At 32.1% G+C, this 27,987-nt stretch overlaps 1 protein-coding gene across 1 annotated transcript in view; it reads right to left on the bottom strand.

Moving 5' to 3' along the window:
• Positions 1 to 27,987, bottom strand: part of Rac1 (ras-related protein Rac1) — a 54,310-nt gene that overhangs the window by 6,727 nt on the left and 19,596 nt on the right. Inside the window, exons 2-3 of the mRNA XM_088267580.1 lie at positions 3,630 to 3,701; positions 2,100 to 2,280 (exon numbers count right to left, since the gene is read on the bottom strand). Coding sequence (XP_088123706.1) covers positions 2,100 to 2,280; positions 3,630 to 3,701 — 253 coding nt within the window. The remainder of the gene's footprint in view (positions 1 to 2,099; positions 2,281 to 3,629; positions 3,702 to 27,987) is intronic.

Consider the following 27,987-nt stretch of genomic DNA (forward strand, 5'->3'; position numbering starts at 1 on the left):
ATATAAACGCAGTGTTATCTTGATATTTTTTTTACACATGAAGAAAAGGTGATCAGCCCTCCGCTTCAGGTACCAGTCCGTGGTAATATTGAATAAATATTACAGTGAAAAAATCACTTATATTTATTTTACCCCCCTTGGGAATCGAACCCGGGACCTCCAGAACGGTAGCCGTGCGTGCTGACCATTACACTACGGAGGCGGACCCATTAATCCCATAAATTTTCATTCTAATTTTGAAGGTTTTTGGTTTCTATTAACGTTTTAATTATAAAATGGAAAATCAGAAAGTTAGTGCTTTAAATATAAATTATACTTCAATTTAATTCATTATAAAAGCTAGCATTGTTTTAAAGTTTCACATCCATACATCAAATTGGAACGGGCATAATAAATATTACAAGATTTTATTTTAACACATTATTTGCAGGCGGTTTTTTCATCAACCCGACCCCAATTATACTCAGACAGTCTGGCGCCCGACTTTCAGTATACTAATCACAAGTAACCGCAAACCCAATTCCAATCCCTACAATGTTTTTTGGCGTCCCTCTTGCATTACCAAAAGTAAGCAAATAGAACGCTATTTTGTACATTAAAAGCATTGTTAACTTTGTGGTATGGTAATATAACACAAAGTGAACGATGAATGATAAGGAGTATTAAATAGAACACTTTTAAGTTTCTTTCACTCTCTACCAACCGTATGAAAATGACACTTTTAAAACGTTTTACGAAAAAACACTTCATACCTTTAAACGGGTCACGCTCATGCATTAAATGCTATTCATATTATTTTTTGACATCTCATCAAAGATGAAGAAGAATATGGAAGTCTGGGCATTTACGGGGCTGACGACCGTCATCGGCTGGTTTAAGTGATCACTTTACACACGTGTAACATTCACCAATTCTACCCATTATTGACAACCACACTACTCAAATTCTTGGAAGTTCTTTATATATAAACCAATTTAGAAACCTTGTTCTTGAATCACAAGAACTTCACTAAAGACATCTATTGGTGAGATGTAAAGAAGCTTTTTACTAAGCAGAAACTCTTATATTAGTATGTGAGGTCCAAATCCTGGATTATAATCACACACATGAGAAACGCCAGAAAATACCATTTTCATTTATATTATTTAAGCTTATAATTTGACCAGATAATTTATTTACAACATTTTGAGTGTGTCCAAATACTTGTTCACAAAATCTGGATTATCTCCAATTACAGGAGTTATTTTCATATTATTTTTTGACATCTCATCAAAGATGAAGAAGAATATGGAAGTCTGGGCATTTACGGGGCTGACGACCCAAATGCCCAGACTTCCATATTCTTCTTCATCTTTGATGAGATGTCAAAAAATAATATGAAAATAACTCCTGTAATTGGAGATAATCCAGATTTTGTGAACAAGTATTTGGACACACTCAAAATGTTGTAAATGCTTTTCAATTAAGAATTTTTCGATTATTTTTGACGACGAATTAGTACATATTATTGAAGATGTAATTTTAAATTAAATATGCTTAACCCTTATAGTGCTGAGCTTATTTTCACATATTTTGCATAAATTGCTAATTGCTTTTCATCATCACTACTTGACGAATTTGACATTTTGTAGGTAGAAATACAAACTTTTACTTAAAAAATACAAAATCGATGTTAAATTCACAGCAAAATAATTTTTAATGGTTATTTATAAATATTTTTAACTTATTAAAAACGTTATACATGCGCACACTAAGACACGTCCGTATAGGTCAATACCTAAATCAAATTGTGCAATAGTCGGTATTCCGACGCTCCGCACTTTATACGCATTAATAGAGTCGATCTATCGACGGTTCGCACTCTAAGGGTTAAATTATTATATTTTATTAAAAGTGGATAAACTTTGAATAAAACGTTTAATAAAAACCTGATGTTTATACACTTTTTTTAAAAAAAAACCCTAGCATTAAGTGGTTAAGAACGCACCCGTTGCCATCCTCATGGAAGTTATTTCTAAAAATATTTGGCCTGCAGACTTGTTAATGTAAAAAAGATTCACAGAAAATTTTCATCATCTGAATGCTTTGCGACAACTTACCTTCGCCCTCACATTCTCAAAGGAGGCGGGGTTGACAAGCGAGAAGCAGATGAGGAACACATCGGTCTGCGGGTAGGAGAGAGGGCGGAGCCTGTCGTAGTCTTCTTGTCCCGCCGTATCCCACAGCCCCAGGTTTATAGGTTTCCCATCCACCATTACATTGGCTGAATAGTTGTCGAATCTGGAAAAAATTGACCATAGTTAAAAACACGCATTTGAGGTAGAAACCAAAAACCTTCAAAATTAGAATGAAAATTTATGGGAGTAATGGATCCACCTACGTAGTGTAATGATCAGCACGCTCGGCTACCGTACTGGAAATCCCGGGTTCGATTCCCAGGGAGGGTCAAATAAATATAAGTGATTTTTTCACTCCAATATTTATTCAATATTACCCTGCACTGGTATCTGAAGCGGAGGGCTGATCACCTTTCCTTCATGTTAATGATCAAGATAACACTGCGTTTATATGATGCAGTGCCCTATGCACCATTGGGGGTGCGGATAAGGGTTTGAATGAATGAATGAATGAATTCACAATAAAATAAACTCCAGTCTACAAAGAATATGGGAAAATTGGAAATATTCTACTCTAAATAATCAAATATTCAACTGTCGATGAACAAAACATAGAATATAGACAATTACTACTACTGACCCTCGACCACACCGAGTGGTGCATAGGGCACTGCGTCAAATTGATGTAATGTTAATGTGATTTTTAATCATATTAAGACGAGGTGATCAGTACTGCGCTTAAGGTACCAGTCCAGGGTAATGTTAAATAAGTATTACAGTGAAAAAAAAACCCCACTGGGAATCGCAAATCGCAATCGAAACACAGGACCTCCAGCATGGTAGTCAAATGCACCAATCCCTACACTTTGTGGGCGAATATAGACTACACATAAATAAACCAGCAAAAAGATTAATAGTAATAGAAATATCTAAAACACTAAAGAAATAATAAACATTTGAAAGAACTGGAAAACTATGTGAAGATGCAAATCTACTGAAAAAATAATGAACCCTACAGTCTGTTCAGTTATTTTACCTCTAGTTTTTTTATTTTATTTTTTTTTATTTTTTTTACATATTTATATTGCCAAATAAATAAAAAAAAAATTAAAATAGAGGTAAAATAACTGTGAACAGACTGTAAACTATACTCTTTGAATGAATAAAGTCAAAATATGTTGTCTACAGATGAATATTCTGAATAAACTCTATAAAGAATTAAGCCGAGAATGAATGATCTTAAAAAAATTATAAGCTCTAGTAAGAATTAAAATAAAAACTTAGGAAAAGTCGATGCTACAGAAATAATGAATTGTAAAGATGATAAACTCAATAATAACATCAAAAAAGATAAACGGAGATACTCTATTTAAATGTCCCAAAAACTTCTACATCTATATGATTATATAGTATGTAGTAATAAGGATATAAGTAGTAATATGGATATAAGTAAATATAACTAAAATAAATATAAAATCTGTTTATTTTATTTTAGAATAAAATCCAACTTACACTGTGGGTATGTATTCTCCAGGGAAGGCGTTGGTTGTGTAGCTGATGAGTAGACATGTTTTTCCTACGGCACTGGAATAAAAGGAAAAAATCTTTTAGCTACATCACATTTAAATCGATTTACTAAATATTTCTACTTTAAAATAAATATGTGGTTTTAAAAAGAAGAGTTATTGAATAGTAAGAATATTTTATTTATTGTTTCGGCATTAACTTTGTGGTAAGACATGTTACAATGATTAAAGAAAACACTTCGTTTTTTACCACTTGAGTTTTATTATAGACTACATGTTTCAGAAGTTAAACTTCCATCATTCAGGTCTGTATAATAAAACTCAAGTGGTAAAAAACGAAGTGTTTTCTTTAATCACTGTAATCATTGAATAGTAAAAAAATTCAATGCTATAAAAAAATATCTAATATATGTTCTTAAAAAAGACACATCACAATTAAATCGATTTACTAAATATTTCTACTTTAAAATAAATATATGGTTTTAAAAAGAAGAGTTATTGAATGGTAAGAAGTTTAAAAAAAAATCAATATAAATGCTAAAAAAAAAACTAATATATGTTCTTGGCGACCGGTTCTCTGCGCAGCCGGACGGTAATGAATTATATTATTGAGAGTAAGGCCTTGATGAAAAAATAAAGAATTTTTGTAAAATAAACATAATACATATTGTGATAAAATCGCACAAAGAGGTAATTTTATGAAAATTAAAAATTCGTTAATCATCAACAGTTTTTTTTAATGTACGTAGCAATAGATTTTTAGGCACCACTACCTACCTATAAACCTTTCTATATAAATGTCTTTATCCAATATAAATTACGCAAACAATGCGAAAAGGTAAAATAATCACTTTAGCACTCGAGTGCTTGAAGGACCAGTGAGGGGAGGGGGGAGAGCCTCGAGGGCCCTCAGTAGGCCCAAGTTAGTAATAAAACTAAGGTTCTCCGGGCGTCTAGGCAAGCGAGCCGAGCACTTAACCTACATTGCGCGAGGGGTCATTATGCTCTGGCGCCCTTTGCGCGATTTCCCGCGGAAAATGTGTCGCGCAAACGGGCTAAAACGCCGAGAAAACAAAATGGCGCCGTGCCCGGCGAATTCTCGACATTTAAAAATAAAAATAGTATTTACAGATTTCGAGTTTCACTCGTAGAACTCCATTTTAATTTATATATTGAATTTTAAAAACCAAACACTGATTTTTCTAATTGCATTTTATTATTAAAAACACAAATAAATTTTATGACAATAGTTTCGCTTTATGGCAGCACAGTAGTTTGAAAATGGCAAAAAAAGGCAAAACAATCGTCACAATTTTTATTTTTATGTATTTTTAATAATAAAATACAATTTAGTAGACTGCAAAAATCAGTGAATGGTTTTTAATATTTAATACATGAAAAATGGTATTTTTTTAATTGTGTCCAAATACTTGTCCACAAATCTGGGTTTTCTCCGCTTAAGAGTTAATTTCACAAACTTTTCATAATTCATATTTTGTTATCATGGTCTCGAATGTGTTATTTTATAATAATGTTATTTTTTAAAAATAAGTGATTTTAATGGCTACTGTTATTTGTCTGCCTCTGTGGTGTAATGGTTAGCGTGTTTAGCTACCATGCTGGAGGTCCCGGGTTCGATTCCCCAGGGAGTGTAAATAAATAATAATGATTTCACGGTCTAATATTTATTTAATATTACACTGGACTGGTCCCTGAAGCGCAGGAGTGTTTAACTTGTAATGTAAGCCCTCATAGTAAGTAAGGATCAAGATCACAGTTCGTCAATACGATGCAGTGCCCTGTGCACCATTGGGTGCGGATAAGAGTTAGAAGAAGAGGACTGTTATAATGTGATACTATGTACAATACGTGTTCTATCACTGTGTTAGTTCACCGCCCGAATATCTGTCAATTGTCACTTCCCACGGGCTCGAATGACCAATAAAAGCCACTAATACATCGATATAATAGTGTATTATGCATAGTGTAATATATATATATATATATATATATATATATATATATATATATATATATATATATATATATATATATATATATATATATATATATATATATATATATATATATATATATATATATATATATATATATATATATATATATATATATATATATATATATATATATATATATATATATATATATATATATATATATATATATATATATATATATATATATATATATATATATATATATATATATATATATATATATATATATATATATATATATATATATATATATATATATATATATATATATATATATATATATATATATATATATATATATATATATATATATATATATATATATATATATATATATATATATATATATATATATATATATATATATATATATATTTATATATTTATATATATATATATAAAGGGTCCGCCAAATAACTTTTTTTTTTTGAAAATGCTATAAAAAAAAAACTAACTAGCTTCGGCTGTGTGGCACGTAGCGCCGTCCTGTTGAAACCAAATGTTGCCAATATCCTCCTCTTCAATTTTTGTGAACAAAAATCCGTTCAACATGGCCCGATAACGATCGCCATTGACTGTAACGGCCACTCCTTGCTCATTTTCAAAGAAAAATGGCCCAATTATGCCTCTGGACCAAAATCCGCACCAAACAGTGACTCGTTTTGGGTGTACCGGCTTTTCAATGTATGCGTGCGGGTTTTCTGTGCCCCAAATACGACAATTTTGCTTGTTTACATACCCGCCAAGATCAAAATGAGCTTCATCCGAAAAGATGATTTTTTTGGCAAAATCGGCATCTTCTGTAAGTCGATCGCAGGCCCACTCAGCGAAGCGAAAACGCATTGGATGGTCAGTTGGCTTCAACTCCTGAACCAATTGGACTTTGTATGGCGTCATACCAAGGTCTTTATGCAAAATTCGTCTCAATGATGTCTCCGAAATGTTCAATTGTTGAGAACGACGGTGAATTGATGTTGATGGCGCTTCACGCACACTTTCTGCCACAACATCGATATTCTCGGGTGTACGCACTGTTTTTGGCTTTTCACGCTTTGGTTTATCGATGAGGATGCCAGTTTCTTTCACTTTTTTCACAAGATAACGAACATACGGAGCTGACGGTGCTTCTCTTCTTCCAAAAACCGTACGCAATTTTCGCACACATTCTGCAACATTACCATGATTTTCAAAGTAATGTCGCAATATTTTCCAGCGTTGTTCAAGCGTATACACAACCATATTCGCTCAGCGGAAGGATAAAACTAATTATCTGTCAAATCAGACATGAGCTAAGTGTTACCATTCACGAAATAAGCACTAGTTGAAAAAAAAAACTTTAGATGGCGGACCCTATATATATATATATAAGTCTGGGCAGATTTCCATATTCTTCTTCATCTGTGTCGAGATGTCAAAAAATAATAAGATAAATAACACCTATAATTGGAGATAATCCAGATATGTGAACAAGTATTTGGACACACTCAAAACTTGTTAATAAATAATATTGATTTTCTTCGTTTGGTAAAATTATATTTCAATGCGAATTATGATATTCGACATAAAACGTATTAGGTACGTTGATTTACCATTTTTCGAACGTACATTCTGGCCCGTAATGGTTTATTCTCGAACATCAAACGCGACCTTGTATTTGGGAACATTGTAAATAAAGTCAATTGACGGCAGTATGTATTCATTTTCGAAGCTTTTATTAGCGCTGTCGATCGCGAGTCGTGCCCGGAGATCGAATCAAATCACATTTCGTAAATTTATGCGGGTCAGCCGGTAGTGGGTTGCTTGGGGAGGCGGAGTATGACAAATTGGAAGGGAGGAATTATGAACAGGGGTGGGATATCGAGATATATGGGCAAAGTCATGAATTAAGATAAACGATTAATGTTTAAAATAACGATTTTTTTAGAAACGCATCATTGTCTTGTTATTTGTATTAATTATTTGAAAATCACCTTTCAGGTTGTCATATTTCGTGTACGTTGTGTGGTGGTTGGCAATTTGGCAATATGTCGGGTCGTGATTAGTGTCGCGGACTCTAGTCAGAGTTTCTGGGTTCGAACCCACTCTACCACAATTTGACACCTATTTTTAATAATGAGCCGCTTAGGCTTACAGAAATAGACTGAAATTGAAGTAGTTTTATAACTGATAATAAATAAATAAAAACATTTAAAAAATGTTTTGCCTAGAACTTTCACTCATGAATTGCATGAAATTATAGTAACTTTAAACATAAAGAGTAAATCCACTCACGAGTAGGCAGAGGCTATGAAACCTAAAAAGTTGAAGCCAGAGTAGGGTCACGATAAGGGGTGTTGCATAAGCCGTAGCTAGAGTCACTTGGACGTTAGGTAAATAAATAAAAAAATTGATCTATTGAGAGAGTAAAATAACACTTTTTCATAAAAAAACGGTAGAAAAATAAATTAATGGTCATACCAATAATTAAAACAATAATTAGGGTGGATTTTTTTTTTACGATGTATGCATCATAACTTTTCATTTTAACATTTTAAAGAAACTACAATAATTCAAGATCTGAACATAAAGTGACTAATCTTGAACCTGAAATTGATTTTAGCAATTTTTCTAACAGGTTAGCACTCATAAATCATGTTTGAAAATTTCTTTCAACTTTCGAAAAAGATACGTTGGCTTCGGTTTGTAAGCACACAAGGTGCTGACCGATGGTAATATACTATAAAAAATTTCTTCGTCTATTTTGAATGTACAGAGGAATAAGGATTGTACAGAAGAGAAGAAGATGAGGCTTTTCGTTATAAGGTCGAACATTTTTAACCTTATGAAAATAAAATCGCTTTTATTTTACATGTAAAAATAAAATTTTCGATTTATGAGAATTCAGGTCGAAATTACAAACAAAATATGTCAAAAGAAATAAACTGGTTCGAAAATTTATAGACATAAAAAATAAAGATTTCGGTCTCGACTTTTTACTATTTTTTGACATCTCATCAAAGATGAAGAAGAATATGGAAGTCTGGGCATTTGCGGGGCTGACGACCGTCATAGGCTGGTTTAAGTGATCACTTTACACACGTGTAACATTCACCAATTCTACCCATTATTGACAACCACACTACTCAAATTCTCGGAAGTTCAATATATATGAACCAATTTAGAAACCTTGTTCTTGAATCACTAGAACTTCACTAGAGACATCTATTGGTGAGATGTAGACAAATTACACAGCGACTGGCCAGTAATTGCGTAATTGCGTTTTACGAGTATTTCAGTAATGAATTATCTCTTAGTAATTAATATATTATCAGTCACAGTTATACGGTGTTACTTAAATAGCTTCTGTATGGTTTATGCACTGTGCCCCATAGACTAGAGATAGTACCTACCTGAAATTGACTTATTAAATGCATCGGCGGAAACAAGCAAAAATTAAAGTGCAACACTTCACCTATTTGCATATTCCGTTTGTTTTGAGTGTATTAACGGGTCTAGTCACAAGCAATAAATAACAGTAAACAGGGCAGTCGATTTACACACGAAGTCACAGGAATGCATTGGAAAAATAATGCATTAGAGCAGTTATCCGATCGAAAAAATAAGCTGGGCAAATTTCCCCAGTGGCATTCCAGCCCGAACAAGGAAAACCAAGCTAAAAGTGAGTCCTTCGGGTCAACAAATATAAGCCCTTCGAAATAGAAATCGCAAAGCAAAGAAGGCAAAATTTAGCAAAGTATAAATCCCCCTCTGAAAAACAACCGGCCAATGAAATGTACAAACAAATACAAACTGTAAAATTTCGGAAACTAAACATCCCCTTGGAAAAATAAACGTAAACATTGATAACCCGAGGGATCAGCGAATATCACGCGTGAAATAAACAAATAGGAAAGGAACAGGAACCATCACGCCGCTTCCACGTAGGGGTAGGCAGAGAGAATAGAACGCCACACCACTCTGTCTTGGCAAACTCTCTTCGCTTCTTCCACTTTCATACATCTCCGCCGATTATTTCGACTCCTAACCTGGCCACTTTTAAGTATTTGACATACCTGATCATGCCAAGTTTTTCTCGGCCTTCCTCTGCTCCCTTTTCCAACTACATTCGCTTCATATATTTGTTTTACCGTTCTTTCCTCACTTATTTGTTCCACATGTCCAAACCATCTCAACACCCTTTTTTTAAAAAAAATTATCGATAATGCTTTTCTTAGCCTTGGATTCTTTTAAAAAATATAAATTGAATATCTCAAGATTCATATAAATTGTATAAAATAAATATTGATTTAAAATGCGTACTCTCCTCTTAAAACTAGAGATACATATCTAGGAAAATACTTATCTAGAGTAGTGAGAAAACAGTATGAATGCAAGAATAGGAAAAAGAAAATAACACGACGGAGATAAAAAAAAGATAATGATTTAATTACGAGATGTTGGACTGATACACGTGTATCTATGTACTATCAAACACCGCGTCGGGTGTTTCAGAAGTTTCATGTGTCTGTAGGATGAGGCAATAAGTACTCAATGATTTGTTTTTTGAATAACAAACGAAAAAATCCAAATTGTGGTTATTTCAAGATTCAAGATTCAATTGTTTTAATTAATATAATCATAAAAACATGTATATAATCATTAAAACGTGTAAACACGGCCATAAGGCTATATCAAAGACATAAGGGTTTAAATAACAAATTATCAAAATGGGTTATGTATATAAAGTATGTAAAATCACAGAAATCATGTGAAAAGGTGAATTACAATGTGATCTACTGATAAGAAAAATTATGTGGAAAATGAAGAAAAAAATCGTAAATATCCAAATGTCACATCAATTCTCTGTGGTTGAAAACCGTCAGATGAAAGTCAAAATTTACTCGAACATATCGCTCACTCCTTTCAAGAACGTCATAAATCAAAAATCGTCAATTTTCAGTTCATGTTTTCGGAATGCCCAGAAAAGGTACTAGGTACATCTCATCAAAAGAGGCATATTTTTAACTTAATATTTACCCGCTACAGGGCAGAAAGTGTTGTTTTTGCATTTTGAAGAAAAGGTATCGTTTAATTATTTTTTTAAATATACTAAATATTTTACAAATGGAGAAAAAACATTCAGGTTTTAGCTAAAAATATCATCTTGCAAAGTATAAAGTTCAATACGTGGCTTGAAATACATATAAAACATTTTATTATATTTTTAAACTTTAAAAAAGATCTCCTGAAAAATCAAGTTTCATTGATATATGACGTTGTTGAAAAGAGTGAGCGATATGTCATACAATGTAGAAAATAATAATAAAAAAAATCTATAAAACTGTGAGCAGTCACTGCCAGTACCTAGTTATTTTAGCATACTTTGAATAAGAATTTTGAGTGTAGAGTTAAATACAGCAATATCGAGAAACTATTAAATTTAATGTCTGTAGTTTGGACTAAGGCATTCGCAATTCAACTGAAAACATTGTGTCGGCTCCGAATACATTGAACAAAGTTGAAGCGAGAATTTAGCGAGTTTGGAGGTCAATTTATCTTCAAACAATGCCAATTATGCTGCAGTTCTCTCCTGCTAATGTTAAAATTGCAATGAAAAATTATATCTTAAAGATTTTCTAAGTTAAAACAATGTCTTTGTTAGGAATTTAACAAGCCTCCGAATACAGAACATTAATTAGGGGGAAATATGGCAGATTTTGTGACAGATGATTTCGTATATTTGGATTTTAAAGATGATAAATAAAAAATTCTAAAACTATTTGGATATTTAATGCCTTAAATTTTCGCTTTTTTAGAACAGTAATGATGAGTTTGAATTTTCATGGATTAAAACGGTAGTTTTATGAAATATCGGTCAGGAATAAAAAAAATGTATGTAAATTATTCTTACTAACAACCAAAAATAACTGTCTGAGTGACGTTCCTTTAATTAAAGCACAGACAACTTGCAAAAATGATGAGGTTTTTATAAAGTCATATTATTTTCATTGAAAATTTCGATAACAGTATGAAACGGGTTGCGTATATATTGATTTTTAAGCACATGAGGGACAGCGAAGGTAATTTACTAGAAAATTTGTGGTTTTGACTTGTTGATGGCAGGATAAAGAGGACGAGGATGTAGTAAATCTTATTAATACTAAAACACTGTCTACTAGTAGATAGTGTTTTAGTATTAATCAGTCTTGATAAAGAAGCGGTTAGCTTCAAAACCGGTAGACATTAAAATTATGTTAAAATTAAAATATTTATCGTGATTTTAAAACACACTAACATTTTAATTATAAAATGGAGAATCACAAAGTTAGTGCTACAAATATAAATTATAAATCTTATTTTTATGTATTTTTCTTTATAAGATAAACCTTTTGACAAGAACACTGAATATCCCTTTATGAATTGTATTTAAAAACGTTAAACACTTTTAGTAATATTCGATAGAAATATCATGGCCTTCGGGACCTTGAGTAACCTTAGAACTCAGCGCTGTAAAGTTCAAACTTTTATCATTTTGTGTTCCGAAAATGTCATAAATCTGTAATAAAAACCGTGTAAAATTCCAGTTTTACAATAATTTTTTGTTTATGATCCACCACGGTCACATTTCAAAAATAACAAATAAATCACAAAAGAAAAGTTTAGAGTGCAAAACGTCTTCCCGAGGTTTCTTTGTGAGTTAGCAGTTTCGTAATCTAATTTTCTGATCCTATAAATACGTTTAAAGTTTGAGTACTTTTAACGAAAGTCCACAATAAAAAAAGTTATAATTCTCTAAAAATAAATAATTAAATATAAATAAATAATTCTCTGTTTTCTATCCTCGTCCAACTATTAATAAAACCATATTTTTCCTAGTAAATAATCGTCTCTCTATGTCGTCTCATGTGCTTAAAATCAATATTAATACAATATGTCATGCTTAGCTAAATCAACGATAGTCAATAGAAATTAGGATAACCTACATAATTTACGCATTTGATCTATACTTTCGTTTGCGAAGAAACGGCACTTTCTTAGTTGATTTTTGTTGTTAGTGGAAATAATTTATATTTAATTAACGTTTTCAGTTTTCTGACACATATTCAACGAAAAAATATTGTTTTACACTCCAAAAATGTCAAACGCACGCGATATGTAGGTTAAATTTTTTTAAAATGTATGGTATAATGACAGATCGAGATGCGTGATATAACAGAGATAAGTTTTTTTTTCTTCGTTTTTTAAAAATTATTCGCTAACCAATTTTAAACAACAGACCTAATGGATTTCTAACCCAAAAGTATATAACATTATTGGTATATATTGTAGAGAACAAATTGTTGCAATCGGGTAGAGTTAAATTTGAATGACTCAACGCTTGGAAAATACTCGTAGATACCCCATTTGTGCTTAGTACGATGGTATAATGGCCGTACTTATAGACTGGCACTCGCATATATCACAGCAGAGTGCATTGCTTTACAATTTCGCAGTCCAGTCACCTTAACCGGTGCTCGTACAAGCGTGCTAATCACGACGCTGCACTTAATATGCGCACACATGTTTCATGGTTCACATTAAGTAGGGAAATTAATATCGAATTACGGTAGATCTTTATGCATTATTTATCAAGAACATAACCTGTTAGTAGCGTAAATCCTACTTCATGTTCATTTTACATAAAAGAGAGGGGAACAAATTGGGAGTATTTTAAATGTTAAATTAAACTACGAGTAAAACAATTTAAAAAAATCATTAATTGATTCGGGTTTCAGAAGGTCTGGCGTTAAAATTAACGTTTTTAAACAAGAATAGTAAAAAAACGCGTATAAAAATATTCAATACATTTACAACGATATTCTTAAATTATGAAAGACCTTTTAGGCGATTGATTCGAAATAATTTACTGTTGCTAATGCGTAAAATTAACTAATGATTTTGTTAAAATTTATCAGCTTTAACCCATTCAGGTTTCAAAACTCGTGAGTTTTTGGCCAAACACAGGATCACGGTTCTTCCCCACCCACCCTACACACGTGATCTCACTCCTTCTGACTTATTCTTGTTCCCCAAACTCAAAAGACCTTTAGAGGGAAGAAGATTTGAAACGATTCCCAAGATTAAGGCAAATGTGACGAAGGAGCTGAAGGACATCACAAAAGAAACGTTTCAGGACTGTTTCCAAAAGTGGAAACACCCTCGAGATAAGCGTGTGCGTCGGGGAGGTGGTACATTTTTGTACATTTTGTACATAGTAAATTTTGTTTTATGACGTAAGTCTACGTATTACTTGAACAGGCCTAGTATAAGAGTAAAAAAAACACCTTTACTCTTATACTAGGCCTCATATTATATTTCATTTATTCATAAAACCCTCACCCGCACCCGATGGTGTATAGGGCACTGCATCATATAAACGCAGTGTTATCTTGATCGTTAAAACATGAAGCGAAGGTGATCAGTCCTATGCTTCAGGTAACATTAAATAAATAATATTACATACAACTATCTATCCTATTCCATCCAATTGTAATTCATTAACATTTTTTATTTATTTAGATACAAATATCAAAGAAGAAGAAGTTATCGGAAGAAGAAGAACACATGGAGTGAAATGAAGAAATGCAGTAAATAATTGACCTCTGGTAAATTTACATACGAAACGGCTCACTCCCCCCGGCTTCTGATTGAGTCAATTAGGGTCACCTGACCACTTGACTCCGCCATTTAAACATCTTAATAATTCACAAGGATCATTTTATGTACAATATAATTATGGAATATGCCTCATCTGTAACTGAAGGGTGTCGGTAAAGCACCTAATGCGGTACGTCAGTCGAAAAGAGATACGAAAATTACGAAAGTATAGGCTGACGTTCAAATAATGAAAATCTACATTTTATTAAAATTAAACGCTTGAATAATCCACTTTATCGAGTTTTATTTTTATTTACGACTAGTTTCGAAAACGACAATTGTTTTCATCTTCTGGTACAAATTAAAACAGTTTTAATTTGTACCAGAGGATGAAAACAATTGTCGTTTTCGAAACTAGTCGTAAATAAAAATAAAACTCGACAAAGTGGATTATTCAAGTGTTTAATTTTAATAAAATAATCATGTCATTCCACAAAGTTAATGCCGAATCAATAAATAATAAAATCTACATTTAGTTACTTATGCAATTAATATTTACATCAGCAATTTAGTGATATTCCATTTTATAAATTAATTTACGGCAAATGGAAAATACTTTGAAAGACTTTTGGAAGAAAGCTATAAAATTAATGAAACTCAGAAGAAAAATAAAACTAGAGCCCGAAAACTCAACAGTGAGATGATAATAAATATATGCTAAATCAGTTTAAAAAAATATTAATTTAATATTTAAAAAAAAAACAGTCGAAAAACGTATAGACAGTGTCGTAAATTCGCTTTTGACGTGAACACTAACTGTCAATATTCTACGCATTTTAAAGATGTAATATATCAAATAGGTTTATTTTTAAAATCGAGTATGTTTAGGGCGCTTCTGGACTGTTATGAAACATGGGAATATAACCGTTTTATTTGTTTACACATGGATTTTCAGCTTACGGAGTGACCGGATACAAGCGTACGGGTGTCAGCTTTGCGGAACACGATCGTTACTTCCGTTTGGAAGAAAATCCGAAATATGGTAGATGATTCCGGAAAATGTGTATTTAAATCCAATGTTGACTTCCGACTTCTGTTAGGTCTAAATTACAATCATAATATATTATATTAATATTTATAGCTGGCAAAATGGATCCGTATAATACTTATCTACCATATTGCTCGTTCAAATTGCAAAACTGCTAACTCCCTTAGGCTGTTTAAGGGGGTTGTATTTGATAACATATTTATGACATATTGGGGTGAAATATAGAGACACGACACTAACCATGGGACCAAAAGTTCAATTGATTATATTTATTTATTGATTTGGCGTTTAATTTGTAGAACTCGAATTTAATTTATATATTAATTTTAAATCAATCACAATTTTTTTGAGTCTACTAAGTTGTATTTTACTAACAAAAAACACATAAAAAATATGTTGTGACAATTGTTTCGCCTTGTTAGGGCATTATCAAACGAATTCGTTTTTTTTCGTGTTTTTTGTTAATAAAATACAACTTAGTAGACTCAAAAATTCTGTGTTTGATTTAAAATTAATACATGAATTAATTATAATTAAGATGTTTCTTATAGAAAAGGTTTCCTCCCTACAAATCTTAGGGAGGTAGCAGTTTTTTATTCGAAGCTATAGATATTTTATCTATCGTTCAGATAACGTATAACTTCAAGTCTTGCACATGAAACAGAAATTTGTTTGCCAGAAGTAGTAAAACCTCTCCAACAGTGAACTCCGGAGCCGTGAAAGGAAATAACAATATTTTGTAGGGTGCCATATACATTTTCTTTAAACTCGCAATGGTAGTAATTTCACATTTTAATTAGTAAAAATGTTGTGCGTATTATGAAGATGAAAAATACAGTGGTACCTCGGAATACGAACGCCTCTGGATACGAACGATTGTATGGACGAATTAAGTTCGTAATTCGAGATTCCGATATATTTCATAAACAAAAAGATAACAAATTTCTGAACAGATTACTCCTTTAATTGAGTGGCCGCTGTTGATTAGAGTGCTATGCGTGAAGGTATGTAATTATCGTTTCGATCGATATAATGCTATTGCAAAATACTCGTAACTTTATAGTATAAAGGATAATAAAAAAAAACATTTCTTTGATTGAACGTTATTTTTGTCAATCGATTATGTGTACTATAATATTATTTATATTGGTTTAAGTGCACATTCCTGATCGATGAATCATCGCGAGAGAAGTCATGATGCACCAATGTGAGTGGTCACCGAATGACTCCGATTCGCAGAATTGTTACCATGTCCTTAAGCATATTGTTATTTTCAAAACGTGATAATAATTATACAATAGTTCTGGGTCAACAAAGTGACTAATTTGTCTTATGTTACAAATATTCCAAACCAGCAGAGTTAATACCACATCACCTTCAAGGTTTATAACCTAATTATATATTATAACAAAGACATTTGTCGTAACTAGTTATTATTATTGTCGTCATCATTGTTACTCAAAAGGATTAGTTTACGAAGACTGGAAAATTTACATTTGAATTATAAGGATAACCAAAATAAAATCTAAGTTAGACGAAAGTTTCTAGTTAGCGCTATTATCATTCTAGTGACAATAACTTCAAAATTCATATACGTGGGTAATTAATTTTTCTGTAAAAGTTTGTTGTTATAACGAAAAATCCATTAAAAAAAACTACCCAGTTAAACTGGCTAGATTTTTAAAACGATTTTTCGTTATTATAACAAACTTTTACAGCAATACCGCCGTATATGAATTATCAAGCTATTGTAACTGGAATGGATAATAACGCTAGCTAGAAACTTTCGTCCAAGTTAGATTTTATTTTGGTTATCCTCATAATTCACTGTAACCGACTACGAGATAATATTTGTAGAAATTTATAGAAAATCCATATTTTTTTAATACACCATTATTAGAGGTTATCTTTCGGACCATCGCGAGAAAAATTAACAAAACGGTATATTCTGAATATAACATATTTTGAGACAAAAAACATTGGCTAGGCTGCCCTCTTAATCCTATGATTGATGACGGGTACAAAGAATAAAACCTAGGAATGACAAATTATGTGAAGTGAAGCGTGTACTTTTTGTGACCTGACAATAAAAAAAAGCCACAAATACAACGATAAAAGTTTTGTGTAAGTATTTCGAAATATAATATTTTTAAGTTGATATTATGTTCACTTGAAAAAGTGTTTTTAAAAGTGATATCATTTGATTTTTTTTTTAAAAGAAAATCATTCCATGAACCGGACTGTAATTTTGCAAAATTATGTATTTAAACGAAAAAGTCAAACGTAAACGTACTTTATGTTATATCATTAGTAACGTTATTAATAGTACAATGTTAATAATAACGAAAAAAATATACTTTGTATCCTTCCAAGCCTAAAAATATAATTTAAAAAAAACTTTAAAAAAACATTTATCCATAATAAACACAGAATAATTTAATGTAATAAACTGAAATAAACATATTTTTTTAAAACATACAAAATAAAAGTATTACAAAAATATATTGTTTCGATCACCTTCTGTTGAAAAATTATGAGTGCATAGATTTTAAACTTTTTAAAACGAATACCCTAATTTGAAAACTTGAGTCAATTTGTGTCGAGAGCCTTCGACAACATTGAAACAAATAACGTAAATGAGAAGTCGGAACTGAAATCTAGGAATTACAAAAATCTTCCGACCCATTTTCAGCTGAAAACACTGAGTTGATTTCGCTTCAATGCCGCAAACTTTCTAAAGGTTTTTTCTACTTTTGGAAATAAAACCTTTAAGCTTTCTTCCAAATGCCAACATAATGCAGCTTTTCTTCTTTACAAAGCACGACAAAAGCACTGAATAGTGACCGAGTATGACGTAGCAGATGGAAAGGGAATGATTGGTACGATTCTGGAAGCCTTCCGTTAGAGTTTATAATAGTGTGGATACGAAGGGGTGGAAACTATGGGGTTTCAAATGAGAAATTCTCAAAAATGGATCAAACAGGAATGCAATGATATCTGGTTAACTTCCCCTATGTGTCATTGTGGCTGATGTCCTTGGACCAACTCTTATGTATGGAAGTGAAGCACAAAGCTGGAAAAAGAAGGATGGGAGCGGACTGAAAGCAGTCGAAATGCAAACATTCAAACAAACTTGAGGCAAAACGATGCATGATTAATACTTGAATAGTGAAATAAGGATAAAATGAAAGACTACGATAAGCACTGTCAATTAAATTAAGGAAGTTGTATTGATGTGGTTTGGACACGTGGAATAAAAGGATAAGGAAGGAAGGAAGAGTAAATTAAATTTATGAGGCAAATGTAGTTGTAAAATAGAAGCAGAGGACCGAGGACTTGGCATGATAAAATACTTGACCCAACAGCTAAAATTGGTTTATATTATTCTTTATACATCCAATGTACTGGGCGCTTATCTATAATAGTAGTGCCATCAAATTGATGATTTTTGGTCACTTCCAGCCAACTTAATTAACCCATTCCCCCTAAACAACCGAAATACGCCCCCCTAAAACAATACAGCGTGTAGAGTGTACGCTCTTGCTGATTGATAATGTCGTTAGACCATCCCCTTCAAAGCCCTTTGACGCAGTAAACGTAGTTCAGTCGGTCGGTGGTTGCATTCTATCCCCTCTTACATACATTAATTTCAGTGTCTTGTTGATGTTGTCCAGACTGGGAAAAGACACTCTAGTTATAAAAAATACCGAACTTTTTGACAGTAAACTTTCAGTTATTCCTATCAGTATTATTGAAATAAGTAAACAGCTAATCTCGATTATTCGAAATATGAAAAAGGCGTTTTTTACAGGACGTATGAGATTTGATGCTGATCTACAGATAAGTTTGTTAGAGTGTGATGGAAGCATTGCGGTGCTGCCATAGTGATAAATGTGAATGTGAAGATTAGTCTAAATTTTAGGGTTGTGTCCTGGGGACGTTGAAGGATGATTTAGACTTAGATTCACATACGGTGATTGAAAATTATTCGGAATGCATCGAAACATGTGCCACAATAGATTTCAAGAAATAGTGATATTAACCAATTAAAACTAAAATTAATCATCAACCCTTATTGGATTTTTAGATAGGTGAAATCTTCACCCGAATCTTTAGATAGTGACACCGAATCTATAGATAATGATATTTTGAGTGATTTTGTTTTGTTGGTAGGTATTTTTAACACAGCGATTATAATTGATATTTATTTTTACAAAATTAAGTGTGCTGATAAATCATTACCGATAACACCCAAGGAGGCGTTGGACTTTTTAAAGTATTTTTGTTAATTTCATCAAGTCGTAGTTAAGGAACACCGTACACCGAGGAACAGCCTGTATGGAGAGATAGATAGATATTTGCATCATGTAGGTATGCGGAAAGTATTTCGTGTTAGGGACTGACCCAGATACTCGGTGGAATACAAAGGGTAATAGGTAGTGGGTGGGTAGGTCTGCAAGAGTAATAAAGTGATCCGGGAAGCAATATCGCCCCTCTAAAATAGCGCGCCGAATCGGCGCTAAACGGTTTATTTCCGAAACTTTCAACTGCCGGAAAAACGAGTGAGCATCGGAAGTGTCGCATGGGAAAAGGCGAGTATTTTTGAGAGAGAAAATAATCCACAATCGTTATAGATAGTAAGTGTGCGTAATAATAATAACAGATGGCCATTTCCATGTCGCCATTTTACTTTTAAAAAATAGCATGATTAAACACTTTAAAATTTATCTCTAAATCTGAAGTATCATCATTTAATAAACCTAAGTCAGTTACTAAGTAAAAGTAATTATGTTTATAATATAAAAATACATGCAAATACAGTATTTCATGAAAATGGCGCTATATTAACTATCCAAATTTATTATTTATTATTATTTAACCAAATTATTTGCAAAAAACGTGTAATTTTAGATTTTACAACGAATATTTTGAGAAAATTGTGTAAGGGGATCACAATTAAGGAAGTAGGCAGTAGTAGAATTTATGCTGCATTCTTTTTATAGCAATCTTTTATTAAATTTCAAGTACATTATAAGAATACATGTAATTTACCATCTAAACAAATATCTTCTTAAGCGATATGAAAATATGATCGATTATAATAACAAAAAAGTTTTTATTTTATACGTTGAATATGTTAACTAAGGTTGGACCTGAGACCTAAGACTGGTCAAATTGCCATCACGTTTATTAAAAAAAACTAAGCAGGGAACATGAATACTATAAATTGTTAAAATTCATTACTGCGAAGGAATAAAAATGTATAAAAAATAGAAGCAATTTGCCAGAATTTAATCAAGCGAGGTAAGTTGAATAATTAAACGTTAAAAAAACTGTGGGTTGGAGTGAAAAAAGGATTGGGCCGCGTACAATACACGCGGGTAGAATAAATAATAAAACAAACGCGACGCACGGAGATTCCGAAACGAAATATAGCTAGCCAAAAGTTCGTTTTCGATACATGCAGGATTTAGTGGAACTGGTTCAATTTTATTGATAGCTAGCCAATAAAACTTGTAACACACTCCTTATCGTTCATCATTCACTTTGCGTCATCTGTTCACGTTTACCTAATTCTTGGAAGTAAATACTTGGAATTTGAAATGTACCTAGCGTACTCACCCCGGGCTTCCGAGGATAAATTAATCATTCAAATTTTGCGGTGATGTGTGCGATTATGTGTCTCGAGTTTGAAATTTTTCGTTTTAAAAATGATGGGGTATTCTTTAATAGTCAGATGGTGTGATCTTTAATAATTATTTTTACAGTATTATGTTCTCCCCTTAATTATTGGTTATAGTTTCTCAAATTAACCTTTAAATTTCTAGTTATTTATCTTATTTAAATTTTTACAAGACGATAACTTTACTGTTATCGCTTATTATTGCAAGGTGTTGACCACATGTAGAGTATACCTTGAATAATCGACTGGTAAGATAATATAATAAAAATGCTTGCCCATTTTACCTGTGTGTAGTCCATAATTTCCTATTTTTAAGCATGTTTTACTCAAATAAATATTTAAATTTGTCTCAAAGAAAGTTATGAATTTTGGCTCATGTAAATTAATTACGGATATATGAGGGGTATAAAATTAAAATTTACAAACGCACCCGACATGAAATTAGAAGTCGAGAAAATTTCTTTTTTTATAATAATTATATTTAAGCAATAGAATAATCTTAATATTGAAAAATAAATAACACTTATTATTAATATTATACATATATTAATACTACCAAAATAGTAATATATATTTATCTGATTTTTCATATTAAATAATCTTAATATTGAAAAATAAATAACACTTATTATTTATATTATACATATATTAATACTACCAAAATAGTAATACATATTTATCTGATTTTTCATATTGAATAATCTTAATATTGAAAAATAAATAACACTTTTTTTTTAAACTATACATACTATATCAATACTACCAAAATGGTAATAGATATTTATCTCATTTTTCATTTGTAATGGAGTTAGTGAGTTTTGATTCTACACCCGTCATATGTAGTCCATTTCATTTTTCATTTCATTCATATGTAGTCCACTTATGAATAACTACTAGAATTACTTTTTTTTCAATACGTTTATTTTAAAACAAAATGTGTGTTCGTATCACTAATATGGTATTTACAAATTCGTTTTGATATTTTCTTATTTATGTAGGTATTTTTAAATTTTTGCCAACTTTAAATTGCATCTGGAATCTTCGTGCGGCGCTGGAGAAAAAAAAAAGATATTAAAAACTCCCGCCAAACCGGAATTTCGAGTCGGTAGTACTGGCAACCCGATATTTCATATTGGATTTAGTATGGCGAGCACGCGGCGCAGAAATCGAAAGTGGATACACCGCTTTCTTTTGGAATTGAATAGGTATAAGACAATCCTAATTTGGTCATTATAAGGTGATAATGACTATATGTATCTAGTAGAAAGCGAAAAAAATAGCCTCTGTTTCTTAATTTTTGTCAGAATATAACTAATTCAAAAATCAATAATGGAGATACAGCTGATTAGATGTTGATATTACAGGTAACATTATCAAGATATTAAAATGGTTAAAATAGAAAAAAAATGTAAATGATGCAAGGCCGTGAAGAAACTACAATATGATTGCGAAAAAAACCCAATTTCATTGGTATTGAATTGACAATACTGGAACACATTTCAAAATGTATTAGGTATCTAGTTGTCATCATTATTTTGGATCGTCATCAAGTTTCGTAAGAGAAAAAACATATCGGATCGACAATTATTTATTGCAAATCCAGTGCGACCACTCACATCAAAAGTTTACACAACATCGAAGTAATTATTGTGAAAATAGAGAGCAAAGGGAAAATTAGCGAAATATTTAGTGATGTACATATTTCAAATATTTTTGGATAACTGATTGTAATTGATGATTTTTTAAATATATTGAGATGACCGGAGATCAGAAATAAAGGACATAAATTTAAGCCTTCTATAGGGACTTTTGTACACATTAGCAGTGTCTAACGTCAGCTTGTTCAACCCGGAGTGCCCTAGCCATTGCTACTATATTCATTTTCACACCGATTGGTCTCCTTCAATCCCTTTCCAACATATACATATGCGTTATCTGTATCCCATCAGCTATATTTAGTTTCTATGTTATATCCAATAATCGAACGCGCAGGACTGATTACCTTACCTTTATATAATTGAAAATACATTTAACACCGTGTCAATCTGATGTGGTACCCTGTGCACTATTGGGTACAAACAGGAGTCGAAAGGAAAAGAAACTTCAGTGCAAGCAAGGTGCCAAATGGAGAGATATAGGGTTATCAAGTCAGCAATGATAATATTGTCGTAGGGGAATAAAAAGGTTCTTTGGCCTATTCCAAGAAACAAGCATCTCCACATTGGCCAAAGCTCAGCTACCCAGGTTACTTCCTGGATACCAGGCTAGAGGCTAGACGATTGTAGATATGTCTAAACTTGGGTGGAAAATACAGCCAAACGGGGGACATAACAATGAGATAGAGGGTTATCAAGTCAGTGACTTATATTGTAACATTCATTAAAAGCTGTCCCAACCGCATTCCCGGATCTGATACAGCAGCATCTAGGCTTCCTGACAGACACTCTCTAGCAAATAATTTTTTATATGAACTAAGTTGCCAAAATAATAGAAAATGTGAGATAAAATTGTATATTGATTTTACTGTCAATTCACATTTAAAGCTTTCAATGACTCTGTCACTGTCAATCTAAATATATACAAGTTTGTAAAATCACCACCAAGTTACCAGAAGTGCCCTAGTGTAGGCAGTGAAAAGGATAAGAATATTTTATTTAAGTTTTACTTAGTAAATACCACATTTTCGTAAAATGACAATACGTGTCACAATAGATTTTAAGAAATAGTGGTATTTACTACGTAAAACTTAAATTAAAATGTATAGATTTTACCACAAAGTGACTAGTAGTTAGTTAGTTCAGTTCGTCAGCTAGATCCCATTCCAACACGACATTGGCCGGTATACAGACGCCCCCACAACCCCGACCAGCACAGAAGACAGATACGGAACAGTGCCAAGGCACTTGCAGAAAATATTCGGTGCTATTGTAACAGGAGAATATAAAGCTTAACAAAGGAGGGGCTCTTTAGCCGCTTCCAAGATGCAAGCATCTCTCATTGTTCAGAATGGACAGCAATCAGTTACCGAGGGATTTCCTGGCAGGCCACACGGTCGCAGATATATCGAAAGACTTAAACTTGGAAATGTTAACTTAAAAATGGAGGACAAATGTCCGAGATACAGGTTTTCAAGCATTTGATGACAAATTTAAAAATTTAAAAATTATAATAAAAAAAACTTGTTTGTGCCATCGAGACAGTTTGGCTGTCCAAACTCAAAACACAGTAAGGGACATTTTTTGTAGTACGTTTTTTTTTTGCATTTTTGGACTAAGTAGATTCTACGTAGTCCGAAAATGCAAAAAAAACGTACTACAAAAAAATTGTCCCTTACTGTGTTTAAAGTTTGGACAACCGAGTTACAGAATACATTAAAAAATATGATTTTATGTCTCCAAAAATGGCCAGATTACATCGACGAGTGGGTAATAGCCGTGTGAAAACGTAAAGCATAGCTACAAAACGTTCATCTTTGTTGTGTTTCCTTATTTGGACGGTCCGGCACAGTGGATTCAGAATCCATTAAAACGCCTACGTCATATATATTTCTCTCGACAAAAATAGTCATTGTCGACAATCTTGCAACGATTCTTTTGTTTTTCTGTTAACTATAACCTCCCAGATAAACGACACATAAATCAAGAATAACACACTGCATGAAAACATTCATAGAACTACAATATCAAAAACACAAAATAAAATCAAACTTGTACCACGTTTGGTCAAAAAACCAAAAAAATATTTCGCAACAAACCTCTTTACTCAATTGTTTCTGTCCACAAAATCATTAAAAACGGAACAATTCATAAAAGAGCTATTAATAATTGTATCATTTAGCCATGTTATCATCATTGAATTAATTATGATGGACAAGTAACTAACAAATAATTTAAGAAACGTTAATAAATGTTTTTTTTTTTAAAAATGCTCTCGGTGCGGGAAAACGCAGGGAGTAGACATTACTATAAATTCATATTTGTAAATATTTTAATGATGAAATAAGTAACTGGAATCAAATAAAACTGGATCCGCGAACGCGTAATGTTGTGTTGTTTACTTAGAAAAATGTTTTTTTGTAGGATTTTCATAAATACAGTCTCTTAAAAACGGTTTGCATTACGCTTCTTCCCCGCAAGGATAGGCTACACCATTCTGTCTTCGTAAACATTCTTCGCCTCTTCCGCATTCATACATCTCCTCATACACACCAGCCGAAGGTTTTGTCTCCTGACCTGACCACTTTTAGGCATTTAAAATGCTTAATTATGCCAAGTTTTACTCGGTCTTTCTCTACTTCTATTTCCAACTACATTCACCTCATATAAACCGTGTGGAAGTGAAGTATGGAATTGGCGAAAGGAGGATGAAAGTGGACTGAATGCAGTCGAAATGTGTTCTCAGACGAATGTGCGGCAAAATGATGTACGATAGAGATGTTCGAATGATGAAATAATTAAATAATTCAAGGCTGAGATAAGCATTATCGATAAAATTATGAAAGGCGTGTTGAGATGGTTCGGACATGTGGAACGACGGGTGAGTGAGAAAAGAACGGTAACAGAAATATACCAGAGGATTGTAGTTTGAATGGAAGCAGAGGATGACTGAGGAAGACCTATATTCCCCTCGAGCGAAAATAGTTCACTCTACACACAAGGTCGAGGCACGATCATGCTTTGTGGTATTAAAAAGATCGAATTTCTGCAGAATTAATTTGTGTTGTTATAACAATGGAAGTATGGGCCGTAATTACGAATTAATTGTACATCAATTACAATGTTGATAGGGAATTATTTTTCAAAGCAGTTATGTTTACATATTTTTATCAATCAACGATTCCCACTGAAAGATTTGATTCAATAACGACCATAATTAACTTGGCACAGCATCAAGATGTTAAAACGCTTATAAAAATCTATTCAACTTATCACGCCCATCCTAAATTAGAATTATAAGCATGGTAATACTCGTATGTACATACGTAATATGTTTGTCTATTTAAATGGTGTGGTACGAGATAAAAGGATCATAAGGTCTCAATAAATTTCATTAATTAATTCGGAAGTTACTGTGTGGTAAGTTTAATGAATTTTTAATTAAACTAAAGTATTAAGTATGTTTCTGGAGCGGAGGGCTGATCACCTTTCCTTCACGTGTTAACGATCAATATAACACTGCGTTTATATGATGCAGTGCCCCAAGCACCATTGGGGTGCGGAGAAGAATGATGTAAGTCACAAAAAATGATTTAATATTCTTGTGGCACGAGATTTATTATTCAAAACATCATTGCTAAAGACGAATTCTAATAAAAAACTCAATCATTTTCTTCAATTTCGATTTTTTCAGTGTAAATTAATAAAAACATTTAAAAGCGTACCAACGAAACTCAAAATAATTGAGTGTATTTCAATCAAACGTGGCCAAATGAACAACCAAAGTAAAATTAACTTTAGGTGGTGTTGAGCGTTTCATTTTCTATTATAATTTCATATATTAAAAATACAAGATACCATACGTTAAACATCACCAAATTTCAAATGTAACTGATTTTACATTATCTGAACTGTTAGGAATAAAACGTGGAACGCACCAAAATTTAAGGATAAATTAAGATGAAAATCAAAAGGATTCAAGAAACAAATATTCGTAAAATAGTTCATTAATGGCAGTATTTAGTAATGCTGTTAAAATTTGATATTGTAACAAAAAATTCATACAAAAAATAGGCAGGACTTCACACCCTGTATTCTATCCTCATCGAGTTAAAACCATAATTTCTTAAGTCACTTACCGGCGCTCTAGAACCATATGCCTAAAAACTCAAAGAGAACGTTGAATCATTTCTGATGGTAACATATTTTCGTATCTCTTTTGCAATATAATTGTCTCTCGTATATTTGCTGGTCCATCGGTATTTGAAGATTTACTTTACTTTACGCGCGACTTAACCATTATTTTAACTGACAAAACGTACGGTTATATACCGTGTCGTAGAAAGTCGAAAATATACGTTTTAACCCCAATTATTGATTTTGATAATTTATTTATCCTTTTCGATTCCTGACCAAAGTTAAAAAATATCAATTTACTTTGTCAATACATCAAACATTGACAGCAATCAAACAAAATTATAGATAACAGTTGATACCAGCTGACTACAGTTATAATGATAGGTAATGGATGCGTTTTATTCAGAATAGAGTTATCACAAAAATTAAGTAACATATTTTGGGAATTGGCCCAAAAGTACGCGATATTATTTGGTTGATATAACAACATGTCGCTCACTCCTTTCAAGAACGTCATAAATAAATAAAAAATCGTTAATTTTCAGTTGTGCATGTTTTCGGAATGCCCAGAAAATGTACTATATCCCAGTAAAAGAGGCATATTTTTAACATAATATTTTTTACTTAATATTTTTTTCTTAATATTTTAATATTTTATTTAAAAATAAAACTCGATAAAGTGGATTATTCAAGTGTTTAATTTTAATAAATTAATATTTACCCGCTACAGGGCAGAAAGTGTTGTTTTTGCATTTTGAAGAAAAGATATTGTTTAATTATTTTTTTTAAATATACTAAATATTTTTCAAACGGAGAAAAAACCTTCACGTTTTACCTAAAAAGATCTGTTGACCAGTAAAAAGTTCAATAAGTGGCTTGATTTATTTTTAATACATTTCATTAAATTTTTAAACATTAAAAGCGTTCTCCTGAAAAATCAAGTATTTTGATTTATGAAGTTCTTGAAAGGAGTGAGCGATGTGATCTCTCCGGTGAGGGAATGAATTCTGTGTTTGCGAATATCGCCTTACTGTCATTTGTTTAATTTTCGACTTGCCTTGTCTGTCTTGAGATGCGGTAAGACCGGGTCTCGGTGCATCGCGTGCACCGAGACCCGGTCTTACCGCATCTCATTGTTTGCTCTCATAGAAGCGAGTTATGTCACATGACATTGTGAGTATTTCGGT

The sequence above is a fragment of the Brachycentrus maculatus genome, unplaced genomic scaffold (assembly GCF_059751285.1).
Source record: "Brachycentrus maculatus isolate JH-2025_06_01 unplaced genomic scaffold, ASM5975128v1 h1tg000299l, whole genome shotgun sequence".
NCBI lineage: Eukaryota > Metazoa > Arthropoda > Insecta > Trichoptera > Brachycentridae > Brachycentrus > Brachycentrus maculatus.